Source organism: Pagrus major, chromosome 13 (genome assembly GCF_040436345.1).
Source record: "Pagrus major chromosome 13, Pma_NU_1.0".
NCBI lineage: Eukaryota > Metazoa > Chordata > Actinopteri > Spariformes > Sparidae > Pagrus > Pagrus major.
This window is the reverse complement of record NC_133227.1, coordinates 7,616,452-7,632,348: the sequence shown is the minus strand read 5'-3', so window position 1 is coordinate 7,632,348 and position 15,897 is coordinate 7,616,452. Positions and strand designations below refer to the sequence as shown.

The 15,897-nt window shown below is 37.7% G+C and overlaps 1 protein-coding gene across 1 annotated transcript; it reads left to right on the top strand.

Annotated features, from left to right (window-relative positions):
• Positions 1–971: 971 nt before the first annotated feature.
• Positions 972–11,507, top strand: tmigd1 (transmembrane and immunoglobulin domain containing 1). The gene is made up of 6 exons (XM_073478867.1): positions 972–1,109; positions 6,128–6,212; positions 6,775–7,065; positions 9,029–9,316; positions 9,473–9,576; positions 9,656–11,507. Exons 2-6 carry the CDS (start codon positions 6,149–6,151, stop codon positions 9,677–9,679), a joined length of 771 nt encoding a protein of 256 aa, XP_073334968.1. The 5' UTR covers positions 972–1,109; positions 6,128–6,148; the 3' UTR covers positions 9,680–11,507.
• The last annotated feature ends 4,390 nt before the right edge of the window (positions 11,508–15,897 follow it).

Genomic DNA, 15,897 nt, shown 5'->3' with positions numbered 1-15,897 from the left:
GGAGGGAGGGGAAGAGAGAGCAAGGGTAAGAGGGGCAGTCTGAGTTCAGGAATACAGCACATGCACTTCTTCAAAGTTATTGATTAAATAATATGGTCCAGAGGAGGCAGGAGGTGAGGGAGTGAGTAAAGGAGAGAGGAAGAAAAAACAGAGGGGGTGGAAATGGAAAAAAAAGAGTTTATTCATGGATACACTGTCAAAGCAGGGCTGATAAAGGAGGAAATATAGTGAGTCTGAGTATTTGCGCTGTATACAGTGAGTGAGTGCTTTGTGGACATGTTTCATTAACATATTTTGGTGTGTGAGTGTGTATGAGTGGTCTTACGGGGCTCAGTAGTAATCTGATGAGGAATGCCTGTTTGCACGGTGCAAACAAAGAGCTCTGATGGCATAAACTCTGCAGGCTTTGATTAATTACTTACAGGGCAGCCATGCTGTTTGTGTTTGTATGTGTTACACTGATCTTATCTGCCTCTGAGTGCACTTCGACCACTGACTTTATCCCCCCGTGTCTCCCCCTCCTCATGTACTTGTCACATAAACAAACATAGTCACACGAGCACACTCATCAAGTTTTCCCCGAAGGAGTTTTGCAACTTAAACATTTATTCACCAGCAACTACAGGTATCTTCAGCTTAAATGTTAATGAATAACTGTGACTGAGCCACTCTATTGATTAAATCAATGATATTTATCTTTAACTTCTCAGAAAAGAGTTGCAGGATCTGCACATACAGTTAATATAATTTGTATTAACAGTATGGCCGAATTTACTATCAGGGAACTTCTGTGGCAAAGTCTGTAAACAGATCTTAAATTTTACCAAAAAAAGAGGTCACGAGCACAGGTGTTAAAGGGACAGTTAAGCCAAAAATGAAAATTCAATCATTATCTACTCGCCCTCATGTCGATGATAAGTCAGGTGAAGTTTCATACATACAAACATTTCTGGAGCTTCACAGCAAAACAGCATTGCAGCACCCTCCTAAACACCTGACATAGATGGGGACTTGTTTTTAAATGTAAAAGATAACTGGGGGGAAAAAAGAAAAAAAGGAACGTACAAGTGTAATCCACATCTCTGGAAGCCCCGAGATCCCAAGATGAGGTAAGGATTGCCAAGGGTATAAATAGCTTTTCAAATCAATTTGGGTGAAATGTTCATTTAAGTATTTTAATGAAGTACATTTTCCATCTAATTCTATTACATAAGTTTAATGTAAAGGGTCACATTTGATGCAAAGTTTTTCTATCATGCTGAGTCAGTGTTAGTAAATAAATTGGATTAGTCTGAATTAAATTAATGCAGATCTTAATAAACTTCTGTGTGATTGTTCAGTTATTACATATCATATTAAGGGGAAATTCTACATTAAACAATGTGTTTTTCAAGCGTTTATTATTCAAACGTTATACATCAAAGTAATACATTTCATACTGGTTATTCTGACTCCTGTAATAAATCACACATCTAGTTATTGAATTTATACACATTGACTCAAGATGATAGAAAAACTTTCATTATATTTTTAGTTTTGAATTGAACTTAATTAGAGTTAGAAGGAAATTTGCATGTGATTGATTTACTTTAAGTCAGTGTTTCAGGAGTCTATAGTAGGTTACTTGTTAGTCAATTGTGCAACATCACACGAAGAGCCAATTTTCCCACAGCTGCTCATGTTGCAATTGCTGCTAACCTTCGATCTTTGGTCTGACCGCACACGTAAGGATGTTTTTTAAAGAGCAGGTATAAGACACTGCCATAGACAGGATTTTATGTACTGATTGTAAAAAAAGTCCAAAACTTCTGATGCATTTAAATTCACTTTATCAACTGCAAATATATAAAGAAGTTGGAAGTTTGAGGGAGGCATGTCGAATACAACTGGCACTTTCTACAGCAGATACAGAAGTTCAAAATGTGCACTCAGCTGAGAGAGAGCAGAGGGGAATCAATAATATAAAAGTAGTGAGAGCAATAATGATAAAGTGATCAATCTTATCTTTATTGTAATGTTCATACATTTAGGTGGCAGTTTGCGAGTGCACTTGTTATCAGTGTTTTAGCACAACATGTTCACGTGTTGTGAACAAAGCCCAGTTGGTTTTTTGCCAGCAACATTTTTGGAATAACGTAAAACTTAAGAAATGAAAATGAGATGAAACTGTTAAAAGTGCACAAACAACACACAGCAGATAACAAATAACTCTAATCGTCATTGTAATACGGTTTACTGTCATAATGTTTCAGCCTCATTAACTACTTGCAGCATGAAGAAACCTCTTTCAGTTGGTCAATGCCTCTCTCTAGTGGGTGACACACACACACACACACACACACACACACACACACACACACACACACACACACACACACATATGTGTCCACTTCCTGAAGAGCATGTGCCCCCCCTCTACATCTATCTACTTCACTCTGCCAGCTTACTTTTTAAACCACCTTTGGTTTTTTTAAAACTGCATTACACATCTCCTGCTGCTATAACAGTATCATCATCTGACTGGATGATCACCCACACCACACCAAAACCTTTATTTAAAACAACATTATCTAGAAATTGGCATTTTGTGCCATGATCCTACCCTCTCACTGAAGTTACATGGTGCAGAAACAAGTGAGAGGGGGCAGAGTGGCTGAGACAGAGACACCATTCACCCTATTACAAGACTCTGTACCATCAACATGATTAAGCTACCTCGATTTTTCATGCAAAAATGAAGGACGGTAGGACGAATTACAGCACAAATGAAGCTCGTCTGCCACAAAGATCGTCAGGGTTTCTTGGTCACTTTGGGATAATTAAGTTGTTTTTTCCCTTTGGACAGTAGCCTGGCTGCTAGTGGTTGCCATGTTGCGAACAATGTCTTTGCAACAGTGGCGCCAACAACTGGGAAATGATTTTTCACTTTAAAGTTTGAAGGCTGTTCGCTAAACCACACAGCAGATCAGTTGTAAAACCTTAATTGAACTGTCACAAACTTGAAATAAAAGACATTTAGGTACTGCCCTCTGTTTTATAAAAGGGCACAGCATCACACACAGCATCAGCATATTATGATAAACAGTGGCATTTGTTAAAACAAACCTGTATATGCTGGTGAGAGGTGATATCTGTCAGTCATATGTCAAAACCACCAGTGACATACCACTGAGAATCAACACATGCCACTACATCAAGAGAGTCAAAATATCAGCCATTTCTTGATCTGCTGATATTTCCATTAGGACTGAGGGGAGACTGAAAAACAATAAAACAGAGAGAATATTGTGATTACATTCACCAGATGAGGGAATGAATGATAATGTTGCACCGCTACTGCAGGATTTGTAAATAAGCACCTGTTTGTTCAGTTCAGTAACATCAACTTGAGAGGTGATGATCGCCAACTTGTTTCTGCTGCTCCCCAGTGGCCAAAAGAGTGTAGTTGGGTTATATTTCATTTTGTGATCTTTTTCAAAACAGTTGAGCATTTCAGTGGCATGATGATTTGATATTTTTGGTAAAACGGATTAAAAAGTCAGATTTTTGTCAGAACTCAATTTTTTGTGTATACAAAGTTGGCTTTGTTGGGCAGAACAGCGTCATAATCTTCTATAAGCTATTTTCAACAACTTTATGTGTTGTCGGGTAGTTCAATCTCTTATAATCTATTATACCTTGTAAACTAATCTTTCTGTAACAACCTTATATGCTACGGAACTATAGATAAATAGTAGAAGTGTAAAAAAGCATGATATAGAAGCATTTTGAGGAGAACCTCAAGGACACATGGACATGTCAGAGGGCTCACTCGTATGTGACAACACTGTGTATTTGGCAGCTTTGTTATCAGTATTGATAAAGATGCGGTTTATTACTTGTTTTTATATGAATACACACATTACATTGGTCTCTGCTTACTGTCAATCATCTGACATTAACAGGAAGAAAGGGTGAGAGAGTGCACAAGGAAACAATCCCAGAAACTATTTCCCCACATTCCTGTCTTTTTATTCAGGAACATCAAAATAGTTTGAACACGTTCTCTTCTCACAGCAGGACATCATGAAATATAGATCATGTGAATTGTCCAGTTTAATCTTATCAAAAAAATAGATTAAATTAAGGTTTTTACAAAAATTTACATTTACATTTTGTCAGTTTTAAGATTAACTGCTTGCTTCATCAACATATATATAGGCCTTTATTGTCAAAAATATAGCAAATTGCATCGTCATCGGGCTTCAAAAACCTTTAAACATTAAAAGGAAACCTATAAAATGTGTATTTTAATCCCTGCATCCACGCCCAACACGTTTTAGTACCATTGTGATGACTACAGCCAATAAAAAGTTTCCTTGTGATTGCACATTTCAAGTACGCACCAATAAAAAGGAGAGAAAAAAAACAGGTGGCATGACTGAAAGGGTGTTGACAGGAACAGGCAATGATGAGAAACTGATTTAGAAACTGTGAGGGGATTATAAAAGTGTGCTGTTCAGGTCTGAACAGTCCACGCTCTCATTTTCACACTGGGAACATCTCATAAAGAAGGAATACAAAGAAATTATCATTGTCAGGTAAGTACCTCTTAGTCATCTCAGGAGTACACAGCTGTATGAGCTATAATATATTTGATAAAATACATTTTAGTGTATTTCATAGGTATCGTTTTTTCAGTGGATATTGGTTGGTAACAATGGTACTGCAGTGTAAGATTAACTTCAAGTAATAAGTGCCAGAAAGTACAGACTGTCCCCACATTTCTTTCTTGGACACAATATTGAGGTTAGAGACCAGATTTTTGTAAAGGTCCAAAACACCTTGTGCCTTAACGGCAGAATACAAAGAGGAAACTTATGCAAACACTGACATTTTCTTCTATTATAATATTCCAGATATTCTTAAATGGCAACTGACATATGATTATAAAAATCATGCACACAGCATTTTCATCCGAAACCGATGCTTAAAAACAATCGATTATCATCTTGATCAGTCGTGCACAAAATTTGAGATGATGCAATCATTTTGTTACCTCATGTATTGTGATTTGACTTGTGGTTATTCTTCATACAGCAGAGGAAAGGCAGCCTGTTATAGTTTGTGTCTTTGACCTCTAAACCTGTTGAACAATTTAATTGTTTAAGGCCTGAAGGAGAAAGGTTTGGCTCACAAAGAAATGTCAATCAACTGAAAGAGTATAAGGAAGTTGCAAGTTTATACAAAGGGTAAAAACAAAAAATGATTAATGTGTTTGCGTCAGAGATGATTGGTAGCTTCTCACGATTGAGGAAAACAACTGAGAGTATTAGATAAGGCCAGTTTATTTGTATTGCACCTTTTCAACAACGAGGCAATTCAAAAAGCTTTACATAATACATAAACAGCATCAAGAAAGGAAACAGAGGGCCATAGAGAAAATGCATATAAATGGGATTTAGATCATGCAAACAATTATCTGTCACTGTCACTGCAACACCTCTGCTAGTACAGCTTCACCCTTATGCAACGGAAATAACAGGCCAGTGTTTTCTCCAAATGTAGATTCAAGTTTTGTTTCATTATTTGTGTCAATTAGCGTTATGTCAATATTATCACCATGTAATTACATTTTACACTGATATGAAGCGTTGACACAGGCTTATGTTTGAGATTAGTGTCATCTTCATATGTATTTAAATCTATATTTAAGGAAGTACTTGCAATTACTGAGCATATCGTTTAGAATATTCACTATTTATAGAACAATATACCAATTATTGTCATTTTTCATATATTGAATAAAATATATATTGTCTGGTAATCTACCTATGCAAAAATAGATTTAAAAAAATAGACTTCTAAACATACAGTACCAGTATATATTACCAATGTATTATAAAAATGTATGTTCATTCTATTATATATAATATACTCTTCAAGCTAAATGCCAATGTATTGTCAAATATATGTTGACTTCTTCCATATATTGAAATGTGTTGTAATAATTACATTATATTTCAGTACATGTATAATTATGCTTATTTCATCTTTTGCTCTCTGTTGAAAAGTGCTGAAGTTTTGATTAATTTAGATTTCAAACTTTGTACGAACGCTCTTTCCAATGATCTTTCCCTACCTTCAGGTTTATCCAAGGAAGAGTAAAATGAAGTTGATGTTCGGACTTCCCCTCCTCTATTTGCTCCTGTTCTGTGCAACCCAGGCATTAGGTAAGCACACCCACCAAGAATTTAGAGAGGTCACATTATTGCCTTTCCTTTATTGTGTTATGAAGCATTTTTGTGCATGTAAAAAGTCTGCAAAGTGAAAAAGCCCAAAGTCCATGCCAAAGGGAGCTACTCTCTCCCACAGAAAACACTGCTCCTGCACTGCCTTAAAAGCCTGGTTTGGAGTCGAGCCTTTACTTCCATAACTTATGTGCATCACTGTGTAACAGGCATTATATAAATATTTATATTTATATATATATTATAAAATATATACAGCTTTACTGCAGCCATGGTTACCAGCTGTAGCTGTAGCTAAAACGGAGCATTCAAGACACAGTGTTAAAGGGATGCTGCAACAATGCACCATATGAGAACAATAATGTGTTTTTTGAAAATTAAAGTATGTAAATCTATTCTACTAGGACCCCAAATAAAAGTATGAACCTGAAATGTAGCATAATATGACCTCTTTAACTGGCTTACTTCTTTTTTAATTTTTCTCACCACCGCAGTTGCAGGCATCCCTTAAAGTTTCAACTTCTTTCCCCTTTTCTTTTCTTAGGTGTTCAGATCCACTCTACTCCAGGATTCAACAGCGATGGTGTTATACAGACAGAGCTGGAGAAGGTTGTGTCTCTGGTTTGTCAGCCTGACAGCAGCCGTGAGCCTCAGACCGATGAAGAGCTGGTCTGGCTGAGGAATGGTGCTCTTGTCGGTCTGAAGGAAGGAAATAAAGAGGGTCGCAGCAGCGTGTGTGTTACGCCCGTCCTCTATGCCGACAATGGTGCCAATTTCACCTGCCACCTGAGCAAAAACGCCACAGTTAGTGCCTCAATCATCCTGAATGTCACATGTGAGTCCCTTCAAAACAAATATCAGAATAATTCTAGTGCCACCGTGAGGTCAAGATTTCAATTAGCATGTTAGCATGTTGATGTTAGCACAGCCGCAACTTCCATTTTTTTGTTAATTCTGGTGGCCCCTGTGGGATGACAATGGTGAAACACGGTAAACTTTGTTTTAGTGACATACCATACCACCAGACTAGAGGGCAGCTTCTCTCTTCAGACTGTGAGACTCCTCAATTAAACCTCAGCCCTCTGCCATAAAAAATAGTTTTCATTTTATGATTTACACAACCTGGGGAAAAGTCAGAACCAGAGGGATCAGTAGGTCTATTTAATTAAGACTGTTTCACAGCCAATTAAAAATCCCTTGTAGTATGTCTAATTAACAGCTGCCGTTGAAAAAGAAAAAAGGACAAGAAGAGTCTAAAGCTACTCTAGCAGCATTCTGAGGCTATGTTTCTCTGCGGCAGTTCTTTGAGCCAAATGCTAACGTAACGGTAACAACATGCTGGTGTATAATGGGTATAATATTTGTTGTGAACTTTTACCAACCTCCCATCAGTTTGCCAAAAGGAGAAGCTGCTATGTGTTATGCTACAGGCATTCTGGTCTTACTAGTGATCGTTTATCCTTGTCGATGGATTAAAAATAACAGTAAACAACCAGGATGTGAGGTAGATCATTACTGTGTTCTAAGTGCTGTATCATAGGCGACTGGACATGTTTCAGTGTCTTGAAGACGTTTCACCTCTCATCCAAGAGGCTTCTTCCGTTCTAACTAACTGGAGGGGAGTTGCAGGCTTTTAAACTCTGTGGTGATGTGACCTTACAGAGTCGTTAAGGACACGTGTGAGCTCTGAGTTTCAGAGTCTTTAGAGCCACTTGTGGGTCGTTGACCCAACCGGCCTTCATGTGGGTTGTTAAGGCTAGGTGAGCCCAGGTGTGAATGCTTGTTAAGCTGTCTGGGGAGGGAACTCAGTACAGCATTGTAGGTGGGTGATAAGTAATGTCATAGGCCACCTCCTCTGCTCAAAGACGATTGTTCCAGTTTGACAACAAACCTGTGCAGTCCTGGCTGAATTGAACAGCATAAATTACATTACTCTGCTTATGCCTGGGTGTTTTAACCTTAGGATGGACAAGTTTCTGCCTCAGCGTGTTGGTAGGTTTGAAGTGAACCGGTGAAAAGGTTTATTGAAGATCCTCGTGAGTTTCTGTAAGGACACTCCCACACAGAGTTTAAATGCCTGCAACTCCCCTCCAGTTAGTTAGAACTGAAGAAGCCTCTTGGATGAGAGGTGACACGTCTTCAAGAAACTGAAAGTTGCCTACGATATAGCATGATGGTTGGATGACTGGATGACTGAGAAGCTTAATCAACATCATTACTGTGTGTTTTAAACTGGGGCACAAAACCAAACCAAGTGATCACAAGTATAGCATAGTGCTACACAGAGAAATGTCTGCCGTGTTCCCTCTGTAGCTCACGCTGGCTAGCAGGAAGATGTATTAGCAGCTAGTTCCCTACGTTGAACACACTCTCTTAGCTTTTAAGACTAATATATACATAAATATATATAAATACTGAAAGTGATGGACCTCAACGCAACACTCCCCTCCCTTTTGTTAATATCTTTGCAAGAAACAGCAACAGTTACTAGATTTTCTTCTTTTATTTGTCGGAGCTTTTGATTTTCTGATTGCTTCTACCCCATTAGCACACATACATCTTGTAGACATTTACATTACATTGGCAAGATGAAGTATGTGGAGCGTTTCCTAATTGGTAAGACGTCCACCAAATGTAGACATCTTGCCAATGTCTTCCCAATCAGCAAACTGCAAACTTGCCAACGCAACTTCTATTCATTGGGCCAACATCTGCCAGACGTATGTGTGCTATCTGGGCAGAGTAACATATAATACCAACCCAAGCTTTAATATGTCCTCTGTGATGTTCCCCTTCAGACCCCCCACAGATCAGTGGGTCCGAGGAGGTTACAGTAGAAGAAGAGTCAGACCTGCTCCTGCAGTGTGATGTCGAGGCCAATCCACCAGTCACAAACACGTCTTGGACATTAAATGGGGATGAAATAGACCTAGCAGCAGGAGGCTTTACGGTGACCAATGATGGCTTTAAAATCCAGATAATGGCCAACAAGGTGGAGAAAAGCCTGCATGAAGGCACATATGAGTGTTCAGCCTACTCTAACAAATACGGACAACACACCAAGACCTTCTCTGTCACACTAACAGGTCAGTTCACACAATCAGTCTTCTGAAGCCACATCAGTGTGTTGAATCTTCTTATTTGACATTTTAATGCTATTGCTTAATCCATACATGATGAATCAATCAGTGATTTGAAGGAAGAAAAAGAGGTTTGATCATCTTCTTTCTCCACGTCTGTAGAAAAGACCATGAAGTTCCCACTGATGCCCATGATAGCAGGGCTGGTGGTGGTGTGCCTTACTATCATTCTTGCCTTTGCTTCACGTTGGAAGATGATTGCAAAGGTAACACACAAAACAACACAAGACTGACCCTGACACACTACAATCCAAACCTTCTAATGCCTTTTTCCTCTTTTTACAGTGCTGCAAAAAAATAACCAAATGAGAGAAGCCACGAAGACATCACCACTGTGTTGTATGTGCAGAAGACTGCCATTACCCATTAACATAGTCTAGTTTTTAATTTTATCATATTTGACATCATTTTTTAATGGTTTGACATTTTGGGAAACAAGAGTTTTAAGTTGTCACAAAATATAGGACTATCTCTCAGGTCTGTGCTACGTTCCTTTGACAAAATGAAACATATTTATGAACCACGCTGGAGTCTCAGGGAGGTGGTCAGGGTGGATGGTGGTGTACAATGTCCAGGACACCAGAATTCAGGGTTTACATCCAGTCTGTGGTTATGTTTAAGCAACAAAAGTACTTTGTTTAAGGTTAGGGAAAGATCGTCATTTCGGTTATGTGTTCCTAAAAATGTAGTCCTGAAATACTGATAAAACAAAATCTTAAGGATTTGTGAACATGGACATGAATTTTCCATTTTAAAACTCTGCTGTAATAGGACAAAGGACAAATCGCGCCCATGAACACTAATCCTACAGATCCAATATTCTCAAACTGTGGTATGTGTACCACTGGTGGTACGTGAGCACAGAAGAATCCCGCAAATCAAAGAAGTTTGATTAAAAACATCAAAATATTGCAGAAGTTTGAATTAAAATACTACTCTGATTTACAGTAAGTTTAGTCTTTCCTGTAAAATTTTTTGATTCAGCCTGCTATGGTGTCACGTTCAGTCACATCACATATTCAAACTGTGATGGAAAGATAGTCAGTGGAGGTAAAATGAAAGGTTCCAAAACTCCAAATGGGAGGAGGCAGAAGGAAAATATTTCAAGCGGACCTGTTGAAACCGAAATTGACGATAGAGAACCGAGCACAAGTGCTGGTGGCTATGTAAGCAGCGTCATCGAAGCATCCACAGCACCTGCTAACATTAGCAGCTAACAACAACCAAGATAGTAAGCTGAATAGAGAAGTCTAGGCTTACGCTCTTGTATTTTAAGGTTGGTCATAATGGTGGTACTTGGATAGCCTTATATATATTGAGGTGGTACAGGATGTAAAAAGTTTGAGAAACACTGCTATAGATTACATTTCGTCACTATTTCACAAACTGCATGTGGTGAGCTTAGCTTAGCACAAAGACTGGAATTAAAGCAAAACAGCTAGCTTACCCTTAAAACTACAGAGTGTTGGTTTTGTACAGATTTAATTAACAAGATAGCATGTCAGTTAGTGAGCTTTAAAGGGGCTGGCTAGGTAGTAGATTTGTTATCTTGTGGCAGAGCCAGGCTAGCTGTTCCCTTCATATTTACTGTACAGACGTGAGAGTCTTCTCAGCTGACTCTTGGCAATAAGGAAAGAATTGTCACATTTCCCAGAATGTCCTTTAAAATCTAAGCAAATGTAGCATTGATCCCACTGCTGTAGAATATGGCACGAGGTTCTGTGAATTTCGAAATATGACCTTGAAATCATCCTAAAACTTGTTACTGTTTCACACTGTGACGCACCTCAGTGTAACACTCCACTCCCTTTTGTGAATATCTTTGCATAAACGTGCCTTTGTTTCCTGACCACCTTGTTCTGTTCTCTATTTTCCACACTGGCCCTGAACTTTAACTCCTGACTCAACAATGCAATCAAGGCTTGTTAAAATCATGTTATACATTTACCCTTAATGAGACAAAAGGGCCACAATGTCCTGAGGTTCATGGTTTAAATCTCTATGTTCTTGCCAATAAAAAGCACTTAACAGGATCACATAAAACAGTGCAATACCAAATGAGGATGGCAGCACGTTTGACAAGAATGTGAGATCATTGCTGAGCTGGTGTCAAATAAACAGTATGAAGCTAAGCTTATTCAGTGAAGGCTTTTGTGGAGAATGTACTTTTTTGGTCCCTTTCTGTGACATTTGGGCCTTTAGGTCAGTAAATATATTAATGTAAGGTCTGATTGCTCTCTTTTTGGAAATTTTCAGAGGTCAGTATCAAGAGTAAGCGTGCTGAAAAGCCATAGAACTTCTCTCAACTTCAAAGTATAATGTGTGCAACTTACAAGCAAAACTGAGAATGTGAACGTTGCACAAAAGCTCTGGTTTGCATCTAAGTTAGGATTTCAACTGAGCACATTATATGCAAAAATGTTGTCCTAGTCTACATTCAGACAATAGAAGACAAATGGCAGATTTGATCCCCCCCTATATGACTCAATTCACTGTGCAGCCATGGAGAAGCTGCTGTACCTATTTTGTTCTATTTAGCAGTCCGTTTTGTCAACTAGAAATTTAAAAAATAGTCTTTACAAGAGAAGATAACAGATGGATTAAAAGATAAACAAATAGCCGAGTCACAGGCTTGTTAATGCCTTTGTTTAATCACCAGAGAATGAAATAAAGTAGGTGGACGTGACATAGCACTGCTGGCTGAAAGAAGTTCACACAAATGTCTGTAGTGGCATCTGCTGGTGGCTTTACCTTAAACCTCTTCCATTCCATGATACTTATATTTTTGTGAAAATGTGCAAATAAAGACACAGAATGACATTAACATGAAGAAAAAAGACAAACGTTACTGTGTAACCTGAGCAGCTGTATTTAGCTACATTATTACAACCCAAATCTCCAGATTGGATAAGCAGCGTCATCGAAGCATCCACAGCACCTGCTAACATTAGCAGCTAACAACAACCAAGATAGTAAGCTGAATAGAGAAGTCTAGGCTTACGCTCTTGTATTTTAAGGTTGGTCATAATGGTGGTACTTGGATAGCCTTATATATATTGAGGTGGTACAGGATGTAAAAAGTTTGAGAAACACTGCTATAGATTACATTTCGTCACTATTTCACAAACTGCATGTGGTGAGCTTAGCTTAGCACAAAGACTGGAATTAAAGCAAAACAGCTAGCTTACCCTTAAAACTACAGAGTGTTGGTTTTGTACAGATTTAATTAACAAGATAGCATGTCAGTTAGTGAGCTTTAAAGGGGCTGGCTAGGTAGTAGATTTGTTATCTTGTGGCAGAGCCAGGCTAGCTGTTCCCTTCATATTTACTGTACAGACGTGAGAGTCTTCTCAGCTGACTCTTGGCAATAAGGAAAGAATTGTCACATTTCCCAGAATGTCCTTTAAAATCTAAGCAAATGTAGCATTGATCCCACTGCTGTAGAATATGGCACGAGGTTCTGTGAATTTCGAAATATGACCTTGAAATCATCCTAAAACTTGTTACTGTTTCACACTGTGACGCACCTCAGTGTAACACTCCACTCCCTTTTGTGAATATCTTTGCAATAAACGTGCCTTTGTTTCCTGACCACCTTGTTCTGTTCTCTATTTTCCACACTGGCCCTGAACTTTAACTCCTGACTCAACAATGCAATCAAGGCTTGTTAAAACCATGTTATACATTTACCCTTAATGAGACAAAAGGGCCACAATGTCCTGAGGTTCATGGTTTAAATCTCTATGTTCTTGCCAATAAAAAGCACTTAACAGGATCACATAAAACAGTGCAATACCAAATGAGGATGGCAGCACGTTTGACAAGAATGTGAGATCATTGCTGAGCTGGTGTCAAATAAACAGTATGAAGCTAAGCTTATTCAGTGAAGGCTTTTGTGGAGAATGTACTTTTTTGGTCCCTTTCTGTGACATTTGGGCCTTTAGGTCAGTAAATATATTAATGTAAGGTCTGATTGCTCTCTTTTTGGAAATTTTCAGAGGTCAGTATCAAGAGTAAGCGTGCTGAAAAGCCATAGAACTTCTCTCAACTTCAAAGTATAATGTGTGCAACTTACAAGCAAAACTGAGAATGTGAACGTTGCACAAAAGCTCTGGTTTGCATCTAAGTTAGGATTTCAACTGAGCACATTATATGCAAAAATGTTGTCCTAGTCTACATTCAGACAATAGAAGACAAATGGCAGATTTGATCCCCCCCTATATGACTCAATTCACTGTGCAGCCATGGAGAAGCTGCTGTACCTATTTTGTTCTATTTAGCAGTCCGTTTTGTCAATTAGAAATTTAAAAAATAGTCTTTACAAGAGAAGATAACAGATGGATTAAAAGATAAACAAATAGCCGAGTCACAGGCTTGTTAATGCCTTTGTTTAATCACCAGAGAATGAAATAAAGTAGGTGGACGTGACATAGCACTGCTGGCTGAAAGAAGTTCACACAAATGTCTGTAGTGGCATCTGCTGGTGGCTGTACCTTAAACCTCTTCCATTCCATGATACTCATATTTTTGTGAAAATGTGCAAATAAAGACACGGAATGACATTAACATGAAGAAAAAAGACAAACGTTACTGTGTAACCTGAGCAGCTGTATTTAGCTACATTATTACAACCCAAATCTCCAGATTTCATTATATAATTCAATTAAATATTGACAGCATGACATAGAGTGTCTGTTATAATGAACTGCATTAACTTGTGATGTGTTCATCATTTTCTGTCTTCCTTATAATGGTTAACATCTCTCAATATACAATAATGATAAACAACATTGCCAACTGGCCTCAAAATGTTCCAAGCTGAATGAACCCCTATCACACGGCAAGGCAATAAAAACTGAACATCATAAGCCTCACAAAGATAAGCTTTATTACTGGACTGTTGCATTGGATTGTGTTTGCCTGCTGAAATAACTGTAGACTGGAGAGGTCATTGTAACATAGTGATGATGATGAGTGATTAAATATGCAGATTCTTTGTCTGTTTCATGGCAAAAATGTTTACAAGGAATCTGTGAATGAAGAGGAATCTAAATGTTTCAACTGTCAGAGTATAGACGAGAGACAACGTTGACATGGCAACAAGGTTAAATAACCATTTGCATTGTAAGGGGCCTTACAACACAATCTTATTATCAACTAACTTTAATAACTGTATTGATAGAAAGTTATACAAAAACACAGGTTTAGGCAGTGTAGAGGATATTAGTCTTTGTGTCTTTCTGTTTTCTTATACATTTGTGGATCTAAAACTCGATCAATATTTTTTTTTTCCACTAAAAAACACTTTGTTAAATGTATCTTCCACACAGCCTGTTTAACATAAATCCAAAAAGTCACACTACTACATCTATAAAATAAATCTGAAGCAGTTGCTGTACCATTTCCACTGAGGACATTTTTTCATCCACATGTTACAATAGGAAATGGACAGGTGTAAATAATACAATCAATAATGGATCAATTCCATGTATCTGCTCCTGTGTGTGTATATTGGCTCACTGTTATGACCAGCGTTTTGTGAAAAGTACCAAAAAGTCAGTAAAAGTAAAGAAATCGTTTTAAATTATTACTTTGGTAAAAGTGAAAGTCACCTTATATGAGTAAAAGAAAGTATCTAATAGTGTATGTACTCAAGTATCAAAAGCAAAAAAGAAATAAATTATATTATATTATATAAATTATACAAATATATTTACTGGTAGGATCCTATATTTAGACGTTTTCTGATTATCAGGATGTGTTTTTCTTTTCTTTTTTATCTCATTGTTGATCAGATAAATTCATTTCAAAATGCTACTTTGGCTCTGATGCAGTATGCAATCTGCAAAGTAACTAGTAACTAAATAATAATAATAGTTATAATAAACTTTCTTTATATAGCACAGAAAAACAGAGTTTACAAAGTGCTTTGATAATCAAGCAAAAGCAGGAACATCAGGAAGACAGTAGTACAGAATAAACAGTCAAGCCAAACACAAGGAAGTCTAGTCTAATGTAAGTTAAAACAAGAGGGCAGAACAGAAAATTACAAGACATTACAAGTAAAAGGAATAAAAGTGATAAAACAGGCGAAATCACAGAAGGAAGTCAGACAAATAAATAAATAATAAAAACAAGAAAAAGATGACATCACGTCAGAGGAATTAAGAATAGATGAAAAGATTATGAGCAGTAAAAGGAATAAAGGACAATAAATAAAAGCGGTAAAGGACGGTACGAAAAAAAGTCATCTCAAGGGAGGAATTTAAAACAGAGAGATAGTAAAAGAGCAGTAAAAGGACTGAAAGATGGAAGGATGGAAATTTAGTTAAAAAGGATAAATTCACATCAAAGCAAGTCTATAAAAGTGGGTTTTAAGAAATGATTTAAAAGAAAGTTATTATTTTTTAAAAAGCACAATACTGTGTAAATATACGTAACCCGGGGGGGGCCCCGTAACGTCTTACGTCACAAGGGGGGGCTTTGCGTGAAGGGCGTGGTGATGTGTGAGTGCTTCCAGTCTGCGG